This window comes from Colossoma macropomum, unplaced genomic scaffold (genome assembly GCF_904425465.1).
Source record: "Colossoma macropomum unplaced genomic scaffold, Colossoma_macropomum, whole genome shotgun sequence".
NCBI lineage: Eukaryota > Metazoa > Chordata > Actinopteri > Characiformes > Serrasalmidae > Colossoma > Colossoma macropomum.
Window position 1 is genome coordinate 57,589,287 of NW_023494792.1, and position 24,375 is coordinate 57,613,661.

At 41.5% G+C, this 24,375-nt stretch overlaps 1 protein-coding gene across 7 annotated transcripts in view; it reads left to right on the forward strand.

The window, feature by feature from the left end:
* The window catches only part of erc1b (ELKS/RAB6-interacting/CAST family member 1b), a 360,642-nt gene that overhangs the window by 289,674 nt on the left and 46,593 nt on the right, over positions 1-24,375 (forward strand). For all 7 annotated transcript variants that reach the window (XM_036577652.1, XM_036577653.1, XM_036577654.1 and 4 more), the window contains one exon: positions 13,039-13,140. In XM_036577652.1, coding sequence (XP_036433545.1) covers positions 13,039-13,140 — 102 coding nt within the window. The remainder of the gene's footprint in view (positions 1-13,038; positions 13,141-24,375) is intronic.

Below are 24,375 nucleotides of genomic sequence, written 5' to 3' on the forward strand. Positions count from 1 at the left end.
TTTGTATGTGCAAGTCAATGAAAAAGACAGATACAAGAGGAAAGAAGAGCGAACGCAGAATGAGGTCATGAACCCTTCGAGGGTCGCGGGGTGCTGTGGAGAGGTCAGACTTCTCTCGCTGTATAAGAAAGGCTCTCATTAAGATGTTCCCACTCGTGTGACCCCAATTACGAGATTAACAAAAGGCCTTTGATATCACTGGGAATTAAGTGCGACAGCTGCTAATCATGACTCAGCACATTTTCAATTAGCTCCATTCTTTTGACGTGGCGTCAGCGGTTTTGAGGGGTAAGGGCGACGTGAAGAAAATGATAATGCCGGAGAAGTGAAATAATTGTGAAAATGATTAGATTAAGCGAACAAATGAGTTCTCCAGTCGGGACGGAAACCAGAGCCCTGAGGTCAGCGTTCCTGCCAATTACTATCAGAGCAGCGCGGAGAGAAAGAGAGAGAACATAAACAAGAGGCTGAGGTATGCTGAGAGAAAAGGTGAAAATTTAGAAACTGCACACACCGAGAGAGTGAGGCGGTGAGGGAGAGGAGGAAAAGTGCGTCCATATGAGACGCTGGGCTCGGTTCAGGGCTTGAAGTCACTGTGCTTTCCCCGGGCGCTGTAACCTGAGCAGGCCTGGCTCTCTGTGAATGATTCTGGCCTTAATGTCTGTCAGAGCCTAATGTGTATCTTCTGAGCGCTGCGTTCTATCAACTCCATATCTGCCCTCACAGCGTAAGGAATTTGAGTGGAAGCAGGGAGGATCCAGCTGGATTCCAGTACACACACACACAAACACACACACACACACACACACACACACACACACACACGTGCGGCTCTGAAACAGATCTAGTTTCCTGTTAAACTGTAATATGTATGGATGTGTGAGGCTGCTACAACTGTTATAATTAGAAAGGCTCCTTAACAGTCTAGCTCACTCTTCCACTGCTAGTCTCTCTCTCTCTCCCTCCCTCTCTCTCTCTCTCTCTCTCTCTCTCCCTCTCCTGCCCTCTCCCTTTTCTCTTTGTCCTCTCTTCTCTCTTGCTTTTTCTTTTTCTCTGTTTCTCTCTCTCTCTCGTTCTCTCTCACTGTCTCCTTCCTTGCTCATTCTCTTTTTCTTCTCTTCTTCTGCTGTATCTCTTACTCTCTTACCTTTTTCTCTCTTCCTCTCTATCTCTCTGTGCCTCTCTTTTGCACCCTCTCTCCTTCTCTCTCTATCCATCTGTCCTGCTCTTTGCCTCTATCCCTCTGTCCTTCTCTTATTCTGTCCCTCTATACTTCTCTCTTAATCTTTCTCTTTTCTCTCAGTCCCTCTTTCTTAATATTTCTGTCCCTTCGTCTTGCTCCCTCTATTCTTCTCTCCTCCTTTTCTATATATTTCTACTAACCTCTTTCTTGTCTATCCCTATACTCTTCTCTTATGCCTTTATTCCCCTCCCTCTGTTCTTCTCTTTCTATTCTCTATCCGTCTGTCCTCTTTGTCGCTCTCCCCTTGTTCTTCTCTTTATTTTGTCTCCTATTCTCCTCTCTTGCTCACTCTCCCTCTCTCCCTCTCTTTGCTGTCTCTTTTTCTCTTTCTGTTTCCCTCTCTACTAGCTCTCTTTCTCTTGCTGTCTTCTCTTCTACTGTATCTCTCGCTATCTGTCCTTCTCTTTCACACTCTCGCTCTCTCACTATCTCTCCTTCCTTGTTCATTTTCTTTTTCTTCTCTTCCTCTCTCTCTCACTCTGACTCCCTCTCTACTGTATCTTTCTCACCTTTTTCTCTCTTCCTCTCTATCTCTCTGTCCCTCCTTTCTCTCTGCATCCTCTCTCCTTCTCTCTCTATGTCCCTCTTTCCTCCTCTAGCCTTCTTCTCCTCTCTTATGCCTTTTCTGTCTGTTATCTTTGTCTCTATCCCTCTTTTTTCTTCTGTTTTCTGTCTCCTTTTCTCCTCTCTCTCTCTCTCTCTCTCTCTCTCGCTATATTCCCCAGCATCCCTCACAGCCCTTTTCTCTTTTCACCTTCCTCTGTGTCCTCACTCTTTTTTCTCTTCTTTGTTGCTCATTTGTGCTTTGTTTCGTTTCATCGTGTTGCCACCTGGGAGCAGCTCCTCTGAAGGCCTGCACAGTCCAGCTAAACCTTCTGAACTTTGAGCGGATCTGGTTTCTCAACTCTTTCTCCTGTGCTCTCTCATTCTCATTCACACATAGGCTTACATACACACTGTCTCTGTGCCTCTTTCTCTCCTCCTCTCTCCTCTTCCCCTCCTTCTCCCCCAGACCCATTGTCTGTACCCGGCTCCAGTTTCTGGCTCGTGCTCCGCTGTAGAGCGGTGTGAAGCATGGCTACTCAGCCAAAATAAGTCACAGAGATTTAGTGGCTTACTCTAATACAGGGTGCATGATGTCATAGACTGGATCATTGGCTGCAGTCAAAGGGCACATATGGACATTAGTAGCAATTTGTCTCCCCACCATAACCTCTCCATCTTTCACCCCGCTCGCGAAGGGCCACTCTGCGCCACATTTCCCCCCTGCATGAGCTCCTCTTCCGCTTTCTGAGTGGCATCAGCGTAACAGCCCTCACCTGTTTTCAAAACAGGGAAATGAAGTAGACGGTTTATGGAGAGTTCAGCTGCAGGTCCATTTGAAAGTAATCTCCGTGTTATTGTTGGTTGGGAGGGAACTGGCTCAGGCTGCGGGGGAAAGAGGCTCCTCTGCGAGAGGTACCTGTAAGTGACATAAACTCTAATGGTAGATATATAATAGATCGCAACCAATGGTAACACACAGCTCTGTCTGGTGTCTATACTCAGGTCAAATATTGTTTGAGATTCTAAACAGTCCTACAGACGTGCGATCATGTATCGCTGTTGTCAGAACAAAATTACATTGGAAATAGTGCAATACTAGTGTATATTGTGTATATGTGTATATAATTAGAGTTGGTGTGTGTGTGTGTATGTATGTATATATTTTTTCTTCTTGTATATATATTTTTTGTATTTAAATTCTACAAGGGGGCTACGCACCTAAGATTTTCACTCACATTGCACCTGAGTAAATGTGTTATGACAAACGTGATTTGATTTGACATCGTATTTCCATTTTTGATGTTTTTCAGATTTTGACGTAATTTGAAAATGCCTGTTGTACTTTATATTGTATGTCAATTTCATGATGAATGGACCAACAGTAAACGTCCAAAATGACTTGGGGAAAAAAAAGTCTGGTTCTATTGACTTACATTAAAAGTAAAGTATGTTTTTTGCTTCTCTAAAGTTACCATTTTGGAGATACAGGTTTTGTTCCAAAAGCAGCGATACACAGGGTGTCCCAAAAAAATTGACATCATTTGAGTTGTGAATATCTGAGTAACTACATGTCTGAGGCAAACTAAATTAAATAGGCTTCATGTTGAACAATACAAGATTTATTTATCAAAATTTGAACAAGAAATTCAGAGGGATGTAGATTATAACCGATGTCACAGCTTCACAAATGTAATATCTTCCGATACTGGTGGTCATCCAGACCCCTTTGTCCTGCACAGACAGCCTTCCTCTTTGAATTTTTTGTACCATGTCCAAATCTGCTTTCCAGCTGGTGCATTTTTATTGAATTTTCTCGAAAATGCACGCTGCTCACTTTTGTTTGACTGTGTTCGAGCATATTCTAACACACAAAATGCCTTTTCATTTTTAGTGAACGCCATTCTTCAACCTGAAAAAAAAACATTAAAAATTAAACTTGGTTAGTTTTTACACATTTTGTTAAAATTTGAGATCATTTGAGGGAGAATTGGCTGTTATTAGACTACGAAATTATGTCAATTGTTAGGAAACATGTTATAACAATTGAAAAATGTTTTAATGAGACATTTGTTAAAAATATAACTATTACATTCATTAAAATATTTTGGTTTAATTAGCACTCTTAGATTTATGAGAAAAGACCTGTAGTTTACACTTATACTGATGGAAAGTGCTTGGATACTTTTGGTTTTTCTTATTGGGGTAGTTTGTAATAATAAAGTCAGGCTGTCATTACATTATTAAAGTTTTAAAAACTTGAAGATTTCAACCACATTAAACATTTGTGTGCTTTACAAAAAGACCTTTCTCAAAGGTCTCAAAAAGCCTTCATAATGGGCTTATGAATGGTTTATAATTAGTTTATTCATCATAATTAACTTTGCTATAAACACAATCTTTAATAAACAGTTATAAAAGAACATAAACATCTTTTGAAGCTGTAGTTTTTTATGTTATTAATGAACCGTTAATGAAGTAATTCTTTAGCCATTCAGAAACCTTTACAAAGGTGGTCTTATTTTAAAGTGGGACCAGCATTTCAATAAATTAAACTTCTCATATTATTACACCGTATTATAGCAAGAATGTTTTTTAAATTTGTGCCTCATATATCTTATTTTTAACGAAATACCATATACCAAAGTATATGCATATTTGTGCTGATATTGCGCAGAACCCACGGTGCCTTGCAAAAGTATTAAACCCCCTGAATGACACTTTTTTTTTATATTTTTATTTTTAAAGACTGACCATCAATATTAATTAATTTGAAGTGATATTGGCTTTATGTAAGAAAGTATTCTATGACAATAATTACTTACTAAAAAATGCTGCTTGCATAAGCATTCAACCTCTGTGTTGTAGAAGCTCCTAGTTTATGCACATTAAGGATTTTGCCCGAAAAACAACAGAACTGGCTTAAAACTGGCCTCTACCTGTGAATCATTAAAAAGTTCACCTTTTCTACATAAAAGATACCCCCTACTTCATTTACCATCAGTCAGACTATGAATCTGAAGGAAAGATGTGAAAATGAAGACCAAACTGCATTCTAAGTAAGTAAGCCCAGCCTAGCTGTTAGCTATATTAAACAACACAACACTTAAACAGCATAATTTTCGTAGCATATTCCTCCATTCCTGGCGAAGTGCATGCGTTTTTGATAGTTGTAGAAGCTTTAGCAGTAAATGGTGAGGAGCTGGAGCTAAAATGACCAAACAGAATCTGTATTTAAGCTAAATGAGTTGGTGTGCGGGCCGGCAGTGGGCTGCGAGACAGTCTCTTATTCATATCCAGAACAGCGAGTTTGTATAAACTTGTATTTATACAGGTTTGTCCTCATCTCATCTGTCTGTAAGGCTTAGTCCTGTAACTCTACACAGTTTTTATTTAGCAAACTGTAAGCTGTCCTTTTGTTTTTGGGGCTTACCAGTGATTTACGTCCTCTCATGAGATCATGCTGGTATATTGTAGTATTTATAACAGGCTTTAACACATCTCTGCCTGTGTTCTGGATACTGCACTAGGTGGCAAGCAGTCATTGTTCATGATGGACAATATTCTTTTGCCGTCCACTACTGTGGTCTGCCAGTTTGTTTGTTATTGCTAAACTCACCAGTGAGCTAAAGTGTACCAAACACTTCATTCTGACGTGGTCATTGTTTTGATTCTGTCTGTTTGATTTATTGTGATTTTTCAGCCTTATGACGTCCTGTTTTACTGGTATTGACACATCTTTGCTCTGCATGTTGAGCAGCAACAGCAACGCAAGATGCAAATGCCACATCTAGACTGCACTCGACCGTTTGGAACCTGAAATGGGATGAAATATTCAAAAAGTTTGATTGGTCAGATGACGTGTTTTGTTGATCTAAGTGAAAGTTAACACATCCTCTACAGGAAATAGAGAGAACTTAAATATGTAGTTTTCAGCCAATTTTAGTGCACAATTTCTATGTATTTGCTGATTTTAACATCATTAACATTTGTTTTTGTGAACAAATGCAAACAAATATTTTCTGTGGAGGATGTGTTAACTCATTTTCACTTCAACAAAACGTCATTTGACCAGAGGTACCCAAACGTCTGCATATGGCTGTACGTGTTTGAAAAAGGAAAAAAAACTCTGTTGTCCATATAGTCCAACTAGTGTAGCCATAGCCCAGGGCTCGGCAACATGCATCTCTTTTACTGCACTGTTGTGGCTCCACAGCAGAATTAGATTTTTAGGTAAAATTTTTAGACGATTTAAGATAAACATTGATAATTTGGAGACAAATGGACTCACCATTTAAGGTGGATCAGGAAAATTTGAACAAGTAGCTGAAGAATGAGAAGCTGATTTGAGCCATAAAAAATCAAACGTTGAGAGACATTTTACAAGAAACTATTCTGCCTTTGAGGAAAGTTTCCTGTTGGAGATGCGTGAAAAGCAGCTATAGCTGAGCTATACCGAGACATATTTACAGCCAAGATGGTAACATGTTACTTCAATAAAATGAACATAAAATGTTGTGGCTCCCAAGGTGGTTTGACTTTTGTTGAAAGGACAAAATGGCTCTTCTCAAAATGTGGGTTCACCCTCATGGTTATTGTTTTATTTCAAATCTATATATGTATATTGTACTTATCATATACTTAACATATTTATATATACAGTGCAATATATTACAAACTCTTCTGCGTTCAAGGCCACCGCAGAGCCTGGCATGTACAAATGAGCGAATTTTCTCTCTCCCTCTCTCTCCTCTTCATCTCTTTCTCTCTGTTTGGTGGTGGGAGTTGTTGGAAGTCCTGTGCAGGTGCTGTATGTCCCCCAGGCCCTGTAATCTTACAGCTTGAAGGCAAACTGTTTATTTTCCCTGTTTATTTTAAGTGAGCATGTGTGCTGTTTTTTTTCCCGAAAGGGGAAATGAATGATGTGTGTTCATGCTGGGAAGGCAGCGTGCGCTCTGGAGGCTGCTGTAGTCTATGCAGACTCGCTCCTCTCGCCCCTTTTTACCCACATCCTCTCTTCCGTTCCTTTCTCTCCTTCCATTTCTGGCCTCCTAAAGCCCATACTTTCTCTGTGGGCTCATTTCAGCGTTGAGGCTTACGTACAACAAGTCTGAGAGTGTTAGACTGAGTTCCCGAGCCTGTGCCTAAATCCTATACAGTAACCCTCCAGAGCATGTGGAACAAATTGTAGTGAAGAGGGGAATGTTCTGCCTTCCAGGAGAGTCAATATAGACTTATCCATATTCCAGTGTGGACCCCTCATCTCAGAGCCTCTGCTTTGCAGCTGTTTTCTGCAACGTGTGTTGGAATCCGGCCGTCTCTGAGGTGCAGTGAGGAAGTGTGAAGCTGCTGAGTGCAGGGTGTCAGAGGAGGCCACTGGGGACTGGTCATTCGGGCTTTCATTTGATCTGCGACTAAGTGTCTTGTTAACAGAGAGAAAACAAGCTTCTGCCCCACACAGGCACTGTGGGCTGACCCACAGCTTATTCTGTGGCACGTTCAAGTGCCTTTCGTAAGTTTTTTTTTTAAATTTTTTAAATGCACCCTTCGATATCTTCCTCTTCAGACATGGGCCCTCTGTCTTTTCTTTTTAAACTTCAAGTAAGTTGTGGCAGTTCTGTTTCTTAAATGGATGCTACATGACTTAATCCCAGAATTGTTGGACTGCCTACACTACATGGTCACGTTCACATTACCAGGCTGAAATGGCGTTAATCCAACTATTTGCAACACAAATCTGATCACTTTTTTCAGAGCTGTGCAGACACACAAATGTGATCTTTTCAAACCAGATCAGAGCCACTTGGTTTGTTCACACAGCAGGTAAAAGTGGCCCAAATCTGATTTTTTTTTTCTTCATATGCGACACAGATGTGTGTCTGTGTCAGTGTGAAAAGCAAAAAAACACACTGAATCTGACGTTTTCCATTCCAATTTGAGACACTTTCATATGTGGTACTGAAATCAGTTGCATATCCGATATGCGGCAATGCAGCTCAGTCTGAACCGCCAGATCGGAATTCACTTTTACGTGAATCCAACTCCATGTTCGTCATAATTTCATGCTGCTGAGACCTCAAACTTTTGTGTTGATGTTTCTGTACAAAAATTAGAAGAGATTTATCTAAACCACTCCGTGTTCAAAGAGAGCGAGGCTGCAGCGTCAAAGAACAGTTAAAAGTCTGAAAGCAAAGTTTAAAAAATCTGAGGACACGAACCAAAGAAGTGACTGATCCCTTTTTACGGCTCGAACACATTCTGCTGTCGCTCAGTGAATTTTCATGATCGCTCCTGTGTTGCTGGCAAAGATGAAACAAAGCTCCGGGAGCGACTGGCGTTCGTTGGCAGTCATGATTGTTTACCTCTGGATAAGCTACATGAAGCAACATGAAGGAATGTTCTTTTGCACATGTGGGTCAGTTTAAGAGCTGATCTGTTCAGACTGATGTCGCATACAGATCACATTTAAAAGAATTTGTAAACAGCCAAACAAAAAAATCTGATTTGGTGAGAAAATCAGATTTGGGCCACTTTTACCTGCGGTGTGAACGTAGCCTTGGATATGTGGTCCGAGACCGGATACAAATCAGATTTGTGACCATGTGACCTTACTGAGAATGGTCAGATTGAAATGTCCTTTTTACTACACATGTATCATATTTCAGCGTTAACAAGGCAGCAGCGCCTAACCTGAAGTTATTGCCAGAAAAACATCACTAAAGCATCTGACCCTCTTTCACCATCATCTTGCTCTAATAATGAACAGCTTTGAGACGAAGTCAAAGCGGGTTAGTCAGTTTGTTTGTTGATTATGAACGTGGTTCACTCGCGTGACTTAATTGATTCGGATGTGCACTTGCCAGGGTCGTTTTAGGTTTGTTCGCATCAGTGACTGATTTAAGGCACTTGCCTACACCAGTGTGAACTGTTGATGTAGAAAGATTGGATATGAGCAAAAAATCTGAATTGAGGAATGAGGATTGTAATGTGAAAGCAGTCCATGACTTTTATAACTTGAAAACTGTTGCATCTGTGACATGATGGTGCACAGAGTACACGAATGAGTGCGGAAGAGGCTGACAGTCTTTCACTTTCACTCTCTCACAAAATAAATGCAAAGAGATGTCCATCACATGACACTGCTAAAGTGGAACCTGAGCAGTTTGCTGTTGTGGTTGTTTCTACATTCCTTTGCCAGTGTATCTCCACCTATTCTCGCCAGTTGTGATGATTTCCAAGCTTTACATCACGTGTCGTCTTCCCTCCGTTTGTTGAGTCCATGCAGGATGCAGTGCTTTGATTATTATTGTTCCGGTTGTTCCTGGCCTGTCATCCAAAAATTTACTCTGTCTGGCCGTTGCTCAAGCATGTGCTTCACACCACACGATTCATTGTAGATAATTTGTTGCGTCAGGCATCGGTGATAACTTGCAGACTGGGTAATCAGATCTTTTAACAGCCATGATGAGCACAAGCAGGCATTTGTCTTCAATCAGTTTGTCTGAAACAAGAAAATTGGGGCTAAAAAGGTGTAGCATGCGTTTTATAGCTGCTCTCTACCTGAACTTGCTTATACTTTACATTGCACAGTGGGTCTGATCCCCTCTGTGCCTGTGCCTTTGAGAAAAGACTCAATGGCAAGCATCCAATCTTTTATTTCCCTAAACTGGCCCTCTCCACTTGCCTGGGGCCCAGTTACCCCTTCCCCCAGCCGCTCCAGGCTGTTACTGCTCTCTGCCTGAAACTGGGCCTCTCTTTCTCACTCAGGCCAACTTCAGCGATGTAACACTGACCTTCTGCAGTGTGGGGACGAGTGGAAGGCCAAAGTTTCTGAACCTGGGGTTTACCAGCATTGACACCGGCCTCCTTACAGGAAGACCGAGAGGGGGAGAGGAGGGGAGGGAGATGGGAGAGAAAGGAAAAGGGCGAGAAAACTAAACAGAGGGAGCCCAACCATCACATTGTGGGTGGGGTTGAGCGGGTTAGCCCCTCCGGGGAGCCTGGAAGGGCAGGGCGTGGCCTGGCTTTCATTTGACTTTAATGTCTAATTGATTCATTTCTTTTCTTGATCATGTCTGTGTGGTGGAGAGGCAGGAGTGATGGTTGGCTTGCCAATATAAATCACAGTCTGTTATTGGCGTGTTTGTACGTGCCTCTCCATGGCATTGCTGCAGACTTGACTCATATGAACTTCATCTAGAGGGAAAAGTTGGATGATGCCTGAAATGTACACAAATCCTGCGTCACTGTCACTCTAGTGTAAATAACAGGCTCTGGTGCATCTAAAAGTTCTTAGAGGGGGTCAAACACAAACCCATCTGCTGCTCATTCATCTTCCTTTGCTCAGTTCAAGAGTGGGTGGACTTTTGAAGATGCGGTCATGCATATTCATGTGTATTTACTCCTTTCCTCTTCCTTTCTCCTTCTCTTGCTCTCTCTCTCTACCTCTCTTTCTTCTTAATACTTTTAACACTCGTCTCAAATTACCTCTTGCCCCTTCTGCTGAAAACCGTTCCAACTAAAGCTGGTATGACTAGTAGTAGTAGTACTAGTGCTGCTGTGTTGCTCTTCTTTGAGGTCCTGCAGAAATATTAAGGGCACCATACATCAGATTCGTATTGCATAGCATCACAGAAGACAGTAGAAAGCGCAGCTATACCACATAGAATGTGTCACACTAAGGCTTTGTTCACACAGCAGGTAAAAGTGGCCCAAATCTGATCTTTTTCTTCATGTGTGACACAGATGTGTGTCTGTATGTCTCTGTGAACAGCAAAAACACACTGAATCTGATATTTTCAATTCCGATTTGAGATGCTTTCATATATGGTACTGAAATCTGATATGTATCTGATATGCGGCAGTGCGACTCAGTCTGAACAGCCAGATTGGAATTCATGCAACTTTTTTGTCAATCTAACTCGACATTCGTCATAATTTCACGCTGCTAAGATCTCAAACATTTGGGGTGATGTTTCTGTACAAAATTAGAAGAGACTTTTCCAAAACCCTCTGTGTTTGAAGAGATTTCCAAAGAAATGACCAAACGCGACCGTAGGAAAACGAGACTGCAGCGTCAAAGAACAGGTAAATGTCTGATAGCAAAGATTAAAGAAGCCAAAGACACGAAACAAAGAAGTGACCATGCCATTTTATGGTGATCTCCAACGCATTCTGGATGATGAGCCCAGCTGTCAGTCAGTGAAGCTTCATGATGGCTCCTGTGAAGGTGGCGAAGATGAAACCAAAAGCTCCGGGAGTGACTGGTGTTCAGTGGCAGTCATGATTGTTTACCTCTGGATGAGCCACGTGAAACAGCGTGAAGCATTGTTCTTTTGCGCATGTGGGTCAGTTTAGGAGCTGATCTGTTCAGTCTAATGTCACAAATAGATCACATTTAAAAGATACTGTGAACAGCCAAACAAAAAAAATCAGATTTGGTGAGAAAATCAGATTTGGGCCACTTTTACTCGCTGTGTGAATGTAGCCTAAGAGCACAAAGAAACATCAAGCTCAAGTTCATTTTACATTCTTCTCCCATAGAATGTATTATGTTTGGTATCAGCTAACTAACTCTTCACAAACTCATTGTTTTCCACCAGATGCCAGGTGAAAAAAGACTAGGCTAGTTATGTTACCTGAGGTAACAGACGGTGAGCATTGGCGCCAGCGTTGGTGTTGGTTTCATCTGTTAGGCATAATGACGTTCTGTTAAAATAAGTATTAAATTAATAAACTGCTTAAGGGTCTAAATACTAAAATTCACACAGCTGTTAGTAAATTTAATCGCAGTGTCTGCATTTGACTGTTTTTGCTGTAAAGCATTTTGTTTTAAGTTTATATCACACACACACCATCTAAACCGCTTATCCCTCTGGGTCGCGGTGGGGTGCCGGAGCCTATCCCAGCTGTCATTGGGCGCAAGGCAGGATACACCCTGGACAGGTCGCCAGTCCATCGCAGGAGTTTATGTCATGCTACACATTTTATTTTCCTTTAATGGACACATGAGAAAGCCTTTTATTGCTAAAATCATTATAAAATTCAACCAAATGAGGAACAATCAAATGAATATCATTGGTAGCTGTAGCAGACTCTCTTTATTTGGTTTGCACGTTATATTCTCTGTAACTAAGCTGTATTCTGGCCTCAGTAGATAAAGTCAGCAGGTAGCTTATAGGCTAACGGAGTGGTTCAGCAATGGTGAGAAACAAGCTTAAAATTCAGATTTTTCCAGAAGAGTAAAAATGCATAAAAAATTAAGTATATGTTACGTGTGTACAGGTTATGAGCGTCACCTGTGTTTAAGCTGGAATTGGCGTTGGATGTGATTATATAACACTGCTAGCTTGGTGCTAACAACACTGCAAATTCCCACAGGGGTGTTAGCTGAAATTAGCAGCTAACTGGTCAGTGAAAGGCTACTTATAAAGTGAATTACAAAGATTCTGTATTAAACATTGCCAGGTAATGAGGCACTACTGGCCAATCTTTATGCTTTTATTACTGTGCCTGGTTCTTAGTATAAACAAAACTAAGGAGTTGATGAAGAATATCTCATGCTTTATGTTACATTTTGTTACATCCATACTGTCACATTAGCACTTGTACCTTCTCTTTCTCCCGGCGTGCCACACATATAGCACAATCTCATGCGTGCTGAAATACATTCTCTCCTGCTGTTCTAGAGTAGTAGAACCAAGTAGGGAAAATCAGTCACACTACTGTTTCTGCCACTGTCTTTATCTGTACATGCAGTAGAAATTTCTGCATGTTTCAGTTTGCCGTCCACTCGGTCCACTAATGACTTTATGTTAACTACTTTTCTCAGTGTAAGCTTTAAGTTACCTGCTGTTGATTTCTCTGGTCTCGTTCTGGGTTGAATTTTGTGCAGTGAAAAGAAAATGCTGAGCTACGTGCTGTGCTGCTCAGTGAAGTTGAGCAATGCTGGAAGACGCACATCAACGCCGAATGTTGTGCTTAGCGCTTTAATAAATAAATGCTTTCGAATTTTTGGATGCTGCATGGAGCGTCCTGTGTGCAGCGTAAATAAGTGTCAAAATCCACGTCGGGGATATTTAGACCAAATCCTGATCATAAATCACAGTATGTTTTGATGCATGCATTCAACTCTTCTAGGAATCTGAGGGCCTAGAAGGCTCCAGTTTAAATTCAGTATGAGCAGAGAGGATCTGGTCTGCGTGCGTTTTTGTAATAACTTCCATTCTGCACTTCTGTTCCTTATTTTTCAGACACAGAACCGGATGAAGCTAATGGCCGATAATTATGAGGATGACCATCTGAAGGCTTCCTCGCACTCGGACCAGACTAATCACAAACCCTCTCCAGATCAGGTGAGTGCAGAGCAGGCCCTTTTCATTATAATACACAAGTGCACCACACCATCACGTCACGTTCTACCAGAGCCTTTCTGCTCTGTTTTTATATTTCTGTGGTTAAGCCTAGACTTTTCCTCTCTGCCCTCTCACTCTTTCACACTCTCCCTCCTCATCTTTCCCACTCATTCGCTCCTCTCTTATTGTTTTTTCCTCCCCACACTCTTTCTTTAGCCCCGTCTGCCCATAATGTTTAATTTATCCCTGAAGGCCCTGTCCTGGTTTATAAGGGAGAGTCATTACAGCCAAGCATAAGCAACAGGAAATTACATCTTTCACATCCAATAAAACACAGCTCCTCAACTCTAATCTCTCCTATTATTTCATATTAAGGCACCTAAAAGCATTCGAGCGCGTGTGTCCATGCACACACACATTACACACCACACCACGTACACACAGCCAGGCGCAGAAACACATAAGTGCACGGCCTCGTCTCTTTAGCTCCTTCATAATCACTGGATGGATCTCCGGGATTTGCCTTGCTTTGCGTTTTTGTTGTTTTAAACAGTAAACGCTCGAGCGTTAAGCCCTTTCCGTTGCATGGCTGTATGACAAGATAAGGTTTGTCGAGAGATATAAAGTAAGGGATTTTAAAAAATTGGTGGAAGATAAAAGTATGCACAAACATGTCTCTCTAATTTCCAGCTTCCCTAGTAAGCACTGGTTCTCACCAGTTTCAGGTTTCCCCTTTAACACGGACTCATTTCTGAAGCCACTCTAGACTCTAGTTATACGGTTCTAATCCACATCTAGATCACAATGCAGAACCCTTTACAAATACTGCCTGAAAATTTTTCTCACTGATACAATTTTTTTAAAGAGCTGGAAAAAAAAAACCATTATCAGCCGACGTAATTATATGTTCAAACATTCCACTGGCTTCAGTAGTTTTAGTTAAATAATGGTTCACTGACTGATATGACATTAACCATTGTCAAATAATTTGATTCTCATTTGTCAACTTAATTGAATAACTAATTTATAAGTATTAAACAAGCTAATCATATATAATGTATAGGAATGGTGGGGCAAAAAATCTAACTCTTTTTAACTAAATCTAATTTCCACTTAACCCAGGTGTTTGGTGTCCTAATTTAGCACTGGAGCTACATTTCTAATGTTGCTAACAAACACAAGATGTCAATAGCCACCCAAATCAAACTTCTCCCAACCCACTCAAACTGCACCTGGTTCTTCATTAAGGTTGCACACACTTGTCGATGTGGTTCAGAGCACAGTATGACTTACTTTAACTGAAAAAAATGAACAAACATTCGCTTAACGCTGAGGACATCTACTTTAGACAATAGGTGTTGTGTTGAATTCTGACTCCTCTTTGTGTGGCCTCACGTTGCATAGGCATACGCCACAGATTACGTTTATGATTTCTGCTGTTTCTATTTATGAATAACTGTTAATCTTAAATTTTCGAACTGAAGTATGTTTATTAAAAGAAACAGTAGAAATTCCAGACGTAATCTAGCATCCATATGGCTGTCTGGCGTGTGTGCACATGACTATGCAAGGGAGTCTGAATTCGGCACAGCACCTGTCTAAAACTGCTGCCAACAGTGTTCAGCTAATTTATGAAATGTTGTTCATTTTTATTGTTCGTATTAGGTCACACTGTGTCCTAATCTGGGTCGACAAGTCTGCCTGACCCAAATTAAGTTTTTGGTGATGCATTTACAGAAAAGATTTGTCTTTTAATGTCTGGTGGTTGTTAGCAATGTTATCCTTATAGCTCCAGTTTATAACTAAAGAAGGAGAATTTATACTCCACACACGTCTCAGCTTATCGATCTGGGTTAAGTGGAAAATTATGTATATTAGTTTTTTTGCCACATCATTCCTTTAATATTAAAACTAAATATCAAACTCTGACAGTGTTGAACTCTCAAACAAGAGCACGTTGTCTGTTCAGCTTTACAAAAACGCTTCACGTGATTGGTGCTTTATTATCAGGTTTTCTGTCCGTGCCGATAAATTCGTGAAACCGATTTTATGACCGTATCGGCCGGGTCGCTTCTTCAGCTAACATAACATTCTGCTGCTTCTGCTACTTAGCTGAGGCTGCTTACTGTCAGCACCGCTGAGCCCTGGAACATCAGAACACTGGGAACACACACACCCCATCTCAGCCAGGGTCATCTTGGTCTCAGATCCTTCTCATTTGTTCTTCTCTGATTGCCAAGAAAACACTTAGAGCAGACCTTCCTGTGAGCTCGGCCTGCCAGGCTTCGTTTTTCACCTCCACGTGTCCAACTCAAATAAGACCAGCATCAGCACTCGAGACCGCTCTGACCCCTCCCATCACGTTAGCATAGAAACACAGACAACACAGCGTAGATGAGTAAAAGAGTTTAGCCTCTATTCATTACAGGTATTTCCATAGCCGCCCTCAGAAGAACAAGGAAAAAAAACATGCTGTCATAGTTCTACAGCTTGGACCCTTTTTCCCATCTACTGTATCATTCCCTCTTTCTTCCCAGCGGGATTCCAGGCAGAGTTAGTGACATCTTTCTTCACTCTCACACACAGTTTAATGGTTTTATAGGGGAAAATATAGAAAGACAGAGGTGAGCATGGTTGCATTTCACAGTTTGAGGAATTTTTTAGCTACACTTTTTCCACAGTTTGTCTGTGAAAATGACTGTGCAGCATATTCTGTTTCTGTAGTTACAGATCACACAGTAGGTTACAGACAGATGCAGCCCATTGTAGGAAACTAATGAATATTGAACTAATCAGCTTGACTGCTGTCTTTGTCTCACCTACTAACTAACTCTTCCTTCCAATTCCACGCTGCCTTGGATTACCTCTGCATTCATTTTCAACCAATAGGACGATGAGGAGGGCATTTGGGCGTAGCCAATCAGATGCCCTCTTCCAGCCATTTTGTTCAGACGGGTGAGAAACATCTTCACTGGCAACCGGAATGCCATCACTTTATCTTCTTGTCCTTCTTTTTGTTCTTTTGTTCATCATATTTTTCCATGTTTCTTCCTTTCTGGTCTCCTCTTCTACATAATCATGGGCTCGTGTTTGTCCTCCGTCATTTTCTTTTTCTTCGTTTTGTGCATTCAGATCATTTTTGTGGCCATTCTGTGTTGTTTGCTTTCATCCTGTCCGTGCAACCACATGTACTTATTTTCATCCGCTCTTGTGTTTGTTCAGTTTGTTCCTGAAGTTGGTGTAAATGTTATTGTTCTCAGTACTTTTCTTTGACTGATTGAGTTTGTAAACACGCTGTCATTTTCACATCACCAGCAAGCAGAAAATCTACATTCCGTTTTTCTTTCGGAAAGTTTCTTTTTCGCTTCATTTCTTACTTTCTGTAGTGCCTAACCGATAAGAAAACTGTGTCCAGGCATATCTTTATAAATACACCGATCAGGCATAACATTATGACTTGGTTCTGCGCTCATTGTCCATTTTATCAGGTGCACTTTGTAGTTCTACAATTACAGACTGTACATACTTTGTTAGCCCCCTTTTACCCTGTTCTTCAGTGGTCAGGACCCCCATGGACCCTCACAGAGAAGGTACTATTTGGGTGGTGGATCATTCTCAGCACTGCAGTAACACTGACATGGTGGTGGAGTGTGTGTTGTGCTGGTCTGAGTGGATCAGACACAGCAGTGCTGCTGGAGTTTTTAAACACTGTGTCCACTCACTGTCCACTCTATTAGACACTCCTACCTTGTCAGTCTGCTGCTGCACAGTTTGTGTTGGTCATCCTCTAGTCCTTCATCAGTGGTCACAGGACGCTGCCCACAGGACGCTGTTGGCTGGATATTTTTGGTTGGTGGACTGTTCTCAGTCCAGCAGTGACACTGAGGTGCTTAAAAACACCTAAAATGGACAATGAGCGTAGAAACAAGGACATAATGTTATGCCTGATCGGTGTGTGTGTGTGTGTGTGTGTGTGTGTGTGTATGTATGTATATATATATATATATATATATATATATATATATATATATAATTATATTACCAGTAATATCAGCTGATATTTGATATTTATATTTTAGTCTTATAAACCAAGAGATGTAGCTATATTATAACATATGTATATATAGTATGATCTAAAACATTAATAAAACTGAGAAATTTAGTCTTGACTAATGATATTGTAGCACTGGGGTGGAGCTACCCAGAAGTTAATGTGAATTACTACTTATAGACCTCTGAAGTCATGCATTATTCCATAGTTATTGTAATGCCCATATTAGGAACACCAAGTCCAGGAACACCAAGTCCAGATGAGGTTCTAAATCTGATATGTTTTGTCCTACGTACATTTTTCTGCTAAATGTCCCTGGATCCTCTGAATTATGAGCTCCTTAAGGAGTCGAAATACGGACATTGCTACATCCATGCAACAAGCAAGCTCCCACTCCTGCACACTGAAATGACATTGCATCAGAGTCTGCTATTAATCAATGATATTAAATAATAACAACGGCTACTCAAAGTCTACTCTACTGCTGCCAGAGCAGCTTAACTACAATGCTTGACAAAACCTGCTGGTTTGTTCGGAGTATTTTGTTGAGGTTGCCTGCCTTCTTCTGCCAGTATTAGCTCACTTGTTGCAAATTTATGCTTACGCAGAACAAAACATACAGAGTTTGGAACAGTTTTGTTCACCACAGGAGTCAACAGCAATGATCCCATGAAAATCCCATAGAGAAATCCAGTTTAGAGCTGGAGTTCCTAGTGTGGGCCTGATGGTAACTACGGAATAATGGCACGACTTGAGTGGTCTGTATTTCTTATTTTTCATCAAGTTATTTTAACCATGGTAGTATTTTCTATTGAATTTTACATGTGCAATCTGTACTGACGTCATACAGTCAAACAAGATGTAATTTTTTTTTTAATTATTATTTTACTTTTATTTAAGCAAGGTAATCACATTGAGATTAAACATGTCTTTTACAGGTGAGCCCTGGCCAAGAAGGCAGCACACAAAACAATCAACAAAGAATCACCACAACCAAAGAAATCAAATCAGTGTTAAAACCAAATTAAGAACAAACAGAATGATACAGGTTTTTAATAATTATCTTAAAATCACTAATGATGAATATAAATTGTTTCAATTTCAAATGTTTTTGCAGATCATTCCACGCAGGTGGAGCACTGTAACTAAGAGTTGCATTGCAGTATTCAGACAGTACTATCGGAACGTCCAGCTGAATGTAACTATTAGAACGTAAATTGTACCAAGACTTGTTTGTTCATATGAATGCAGACGAAAATGAAGGAAGCTGACCAATAATCTAACCCAGTGACATAACGTTTCTGCCCTGTCATCACAAGAGTGTGAGTTTGAATGCCAGTGATGCTGTGACCCAAAAAAAGTAGCACATACTGACATATTATCAGCACCTGTAGCTGTAACACATATTTACCCCATAGTTTTTTTGCATTCTGACTCATTTGACTTCATCACTCAACCATTTTACTTAGCGAGTATTCCAAATCAACCCTTCTGCCTTTTGACTACGGTGGACTTTTTCTCCTGCCTGCCAAAAAAACAGCAATGTTCTCATGTTCGTTTTTGCTGTGACAATTTTGATGGATGGTTTTGAGGAAGCAGATTGACTGTACAGCGCATGTGAGAACCACGTGTTCCATCAGTCGAAGAAACACAAGCACCTCACTGCTCTCTTCCAACTCGGCCATCGCTGTATGACGCTGGCTGGTGCTAAATTCACTTACACCACAATAACTGTAATTAATTAGGAGTCCTCTGCCCTCCTGCCGCAGCTTCTAGATTGCTAGTGAGCCGAGCCGTCATCCATCGCATGACCAGTTGCATGCAGTAATGCTCATGCACGGGGTGTGCAATTAGCCGTTGCAGAGGGCCGGAGAACAGAGTGGGATTGTGTGGGCTCTGGATGGAGTTCATCCATGGTGTGAAAGGAATGCTGTTTCTTTCATGTGACCAGAGCGACTGCCCAGGTTGGCTGTGTTCTATTTCAGGTAACGAATGGGCCCTTTTACTAATGTTTTTACTTAATCCAGCGGTCCTAATGCGTCAAAGAGAAAACTGCTGAGCTTGTTGCTCTAATGACGTTCAGCGTGGAATTTCTTTCTCTGCTGGGGCTTCCTGCTGTTATTCTGCATTGTCGAGTAAAGTTAGCTCTTTGTATATCGTATGATTAGATAAAACGTATAACGACAGTTTGACCCGGAGGACCTAAACCCCTGTGCTGTTTGTATTAAAGCTTGGAGAAAGGGAAACCATTTTTGAGTGATGGACTCAATTTGGAGAGCATAGTTTCAGCTACCAGTGCATGAACAAAGAGGGTAATAACCTCATTATGACTCATGTCTCCTTCTTACTGGATTACAAGTGGTCAAGCTCTATTTAATTATTGTTCGGTCAGCTCAATAAGCCATAAAGCCTCCAAACACTGCTTTAATTGGCTGTGATATATGATGAATTGTGATTCATCTCAATCTAGTACAGTGTGTCATCAGTAGAGGTTCACAGACCAGGCACTGTGGCCTGTGCTTTTGGTTGTTTGAATATTTTTATGTTGTGCTATTTAGTTTTTTGGAGCTATATAGATAATCTTAACCCTGTCAGTGTCCGACGATGTGGTTTTACCAATGAGAAATTACTGACCTGGGGGTAGAGAGCCAACAACCCATTGGCGGCCCGTATTCACCCAATTTTATTTATTCATGTCATTCTGTAAAAAGGATATCACCTCATTCTCAGCTCATGCTCTTCTATATGTCCTTGTTCTGTCTTTGAAACCTCGACTGGTGGTTCTGAATCCTGAATCCCGTTCAACTCTCCTTACTGCAATGTTGTTATACTACAAAATGGATTTATTTTTTTTCTCTCAGGCTCTGTGCTGTAATCAGAAGCTTGACCGCAAAGCTTTATTTTTGTGAACCCTAATAAATAGTGACCGGGTGGTACTTCCTATAAGTGACCGCAAGAGAAGTGAGAAGATCATGGGTCATGGTTTCCATTTCTCCCCCAAAGAGGCCTTGTCCCATTCTGGATTCATTTTGGGTCCCACTTCACCTCCACATGATGTCAGCAGTTCCTTTTGTCACCAGGCTCGAAAGTGACTCACGGTCACGGTGGTGCCAAATAGCATGCAACCGCACAAAATAGAAAAGTAATGAAGACTCTGTCGGCATGTCACCTCTCTCTGGCGACCCTAGACATTACTAACAGCTTGGATAGTGCAGTCCTATGGAAAACTGTGAAACAGAGTTTGGCCATCGCTTGTTATTGCTAGGGTCAGTGGGTACTCGTCCCTCTGGACTGATCGACGTTTACCCTCTGCTGAACTCGTCCCACGAGCGTAGCCACCCACCACTTGCCCACATTATTAAAACAATTCCCGCCCGACTATGGAAGAACGTAGGCCTCTCTGCCGAGTTGGTGTACAATTTTTTGAATCAGAAAATGGCCCAGTGGTTAGAAAGGGGAACATTTCAACAGCTCTGTTATAGTCATTAATGTGAACTGAGAGTGCATGTTTGCTTTCTGATTCGCGTTTGTAGTTGCATCGTTTATTCTAGTTTGACTTTCTCCCTTTTTCCCTCTTTGTTATTTCCATCTGATTCCAGTCCAAATGTGTATAATTAGATTAAAATTGGAAACATGTGGTGGTGGGAAAAATTGCAGGGGGTCATTGTTAAGACCATATGATTTCAATATAAAATAAAATTGTCCCATTTTCCTGGTGCAGACAGTAGGGTAGACAGTGGTGGGGCCCTTGGTGAGTCTGGACTTTCTGGGTGGACGTCAATTGTGCCTTCTTTACGCTGCTGTGACGCAGAGATGAGCCTCATCTGGAGGAAACTGGCTGTTCTTGAATGAATGAATTGCTCCTTTCTTATACTGGGATGAAGGGGCTCATTAATGATAATGTGTAAGCAAACTCTGTGGCAAAATGATGAATTGGTGCATTTAATGATGAGTCTTTAGAAAGACAGAGAAGACAAGCAGGACAAAATAGCACAATCGGGCAGTTGACGGACATCAGTAAATTTGACCTAAGTGTTGCAGAACACACATTACTTTATCTTACTTGTAATCTGAACCGAAGCAGTCACATGATGGATTGATCCCCACTGAATGGGATGTTTGGTCCACTGTGTGGTCAGTGGACTCCGTGGACATGTGCAGCAGGGCTGCACGATGTGTAATTTGTTAAATATTGCAATATTGGCCTTTGCAGCACTGATATCACGGAAGGATGTAATATGTAAATGAACCTCCTAACCAGCAATGTATTCAAATAATCTAACAAAACTAAATTAAATTAATTAAATTAATGCCAGTCTGTAACTGTGTTACCTTATGGATCATGGTTTCCATAGAGGCTAGTCCCATTGTGGACTTCTTTTCAGGCTGCAGTTCACCTCTGTTTACTGAAGTCAGTAATTCTTTTTGTCACCAAGTGTTAAATGGAGCCAGAAAGTGAATTATTTTGATCAAAATCATGCCAGTCTTTAACTGTGTTACATTATTGATTCACCCATGCATTTTTAAGGTTATATAAAAGCTGACTTGACTTGACTTGACTTGTTATTGTAGCTGAACAATTTAGGAGGAAACTTAAGGGCAAACATTTCTTGCCAACAATACAATTGCGATTTAAATGCAGTTATTTTTTTTACAAAGCTCCAGGCCTGCACATCCATTTTTTCAGACTTGAGGATTGAACGCTGAATGTAGTGTTCCAGACTGACAGTTCACAAACTCTATTAGTTTAAATTTACCTGCTTAAAACTTAAGACGGTGTTGAAAAATGTAGGATATAAGTAAATATGCAGCTTGCAATTTGAAAATGACAGTCTTTCAGGCCTAGCAGCGGTCACAGATGGAGTAATGTAAATGCAACACTAGTATTTTCTCATTTCCTGAAGCCAGACTGCAGCAATGACATCACGTGATAAGCTCACCTGAGAGGGCCAGAGAGAATAGTGCAATAGCACAAAGTCTGTCAGCACTCGGCCTCACCGCTCTCGGAGAGACCCTGGGAAAAGACCCCTGCTTAACATCAGACACATTTGTGATGGCTTGCCCTGTCACTTCAGCTTTAGCAAACTGCCTCCACAGCAACTTATGTGTCTTCCCCAGGGGAGAGTGTACGGTCCTCTGCCAAGTCGGTTAGAGATTGTGTGCACGGCGGTATGTGTGGGTGGCTGCGTGTACACTTGTCGTTTCATTTTAGGGGTTCATTTTTATCTCTCTGAACATTCTGCTTTCACGCTGTTCGGATTTCCAGCCCGACTCCTCCTGCATCTATAAATAGCGGAGTGATCCATTTGAAACCTCCCAGGCTGATTTTTATCTCCCTAATCACATGGCAAAGTGGAGCAAGATTTGCTTTGCTCACTTTTGAAGACCCTCCTAGCTTTTTTTTTGCTCTCTGACTTCAGATATTAGGGTTCAACTCTTTGATGTGCATCTTCTTCTTCCCCCCATGTCCTCATGCGTGCTCTTCTCCACCGCATCCACCATCCACCTCTTTCTCGCTCCTTCTGTTTCTGTGTATTCTGCCCTCTCTCACCCTTTGGCATAAAGATGCTTTTCTGTGGAATTGTTTGCCCGAGTGTCCTGCTTTTTAAGGTCTCAGCAAACCACACCACTTGGCGCGTTCTCCCAGGATGCATCACTCAAGAAAAATACATTTTAATGGCGCATCTATGCTTCTGGTTTCCCTCTTGGACGTCAGCGATTCAGGGACTTGCTTGCCAGCTGTGTTTCTCTCGCCTGCTCTGTGACGGAGGGTAAACTCAGAAAATAGCCTGTAGATGCCAGAGAGCCACTGTCGTACTGGTGTTCTTTGTAGAAAAAGTACACATGTATATTGAGTGCGCTTGATCTGAGGGGAAAAAACAGAAAAAAACTTTTTGGTTTCCCTCCTTGTTAGCTTTGCACTACCGCTGTATCCATGCAGTCATGGTTGGCCAGTAGAGCACAGAAATACACAGCTACGATTTTAGAAATGTATTACGGGCGGGTGGGGGGTGGTGAGGAGTGGGGGGACCAACTGTGGTTTTCGACCGAGACGTGTGCAGATTGGTGATTTTTTTTGGCCTCCAAAGAGCTTAATGATTGTGAAATCTTACGTTAGAAGCAACCCTATCAAAACAAATGCAGGCTGCTCCTCCCCTCAAACCCAGTGAACTGAGGGCGGGCGACAGGCCTGGTGGAGACGCCGCTTCCGTGTGCACGCAGAGTGGATTGGGCTGCGTAACCAGTAAAGTTCGAGGCTCATTGTGGTGGGGTTTATGCGGTCGGAACATTCTGGCCCCCTGGCCCAGGGCACTGCTGCTGGACGTGTTAAAGGGCGGACGTTGGAGCCCTTCCTCGGGCGCATCGCCCGCCTACTCTCTTTCTCCAGGTTAGGAAGGGAAAGCGCTTGTAATGTGATGAAATAATAGGCCGTAACAGTGAGCAGTGGAAAATCCTCACAAATTAGGTCCGTGTTGGAGGCCACGGTCTCTGATAATGCGGTGTTTTTCCCAACAGTTACATTCTATAACTCTATAAACGCAAATTTATTAGGTACGCCTACATTGCACCTAGCTCATTAGCTATATTATTTAGGTACATCTCCCTTATACGTGCACTTTATAGGGATCTGTTGCTACACAATCTATCAGACCCTCGTAGAAAGGAACCAGATGACCAGATATTACCTGGGTGGTGAACCATTCTTGGCACAGCAGTGACACTGACATGGTAGTGGCATGGTAGTGTGTGTTGTGCTGATTTATCAAGTAGAGCAGTGTTATTGGACTTTTTACTAACTGTGTACACTTACTAAACACTTTAAGTTCTTCTAGCTTGTTGGTACACCTTATTGGTATGGAGTTACAGACGTACCTAATCTTTTTACATTTGCTGTTTATGTTAAACATCCTCTAGCTCTTCATCAGGCATCAGTTTCTAACCACAGGACCTCTCTTGGCTAGATATTTTTGATTGGCAGACTGTTCTCAACCCAGAAGTGACATTGAGGTGTTTATAAACCCTACCAACTACACCCGTTCCATGCTGCTACCATGTTAGAGTCACTACTATTCTGAAAATGGTCCCTTTCCTTTGATGGATGGGGTAGACTGTGTCTGATTAGTTATACAACAACAGGAGAGCTACAGTAAGTAATAGTAAACCTAGAGACAGCTGTTACTTTG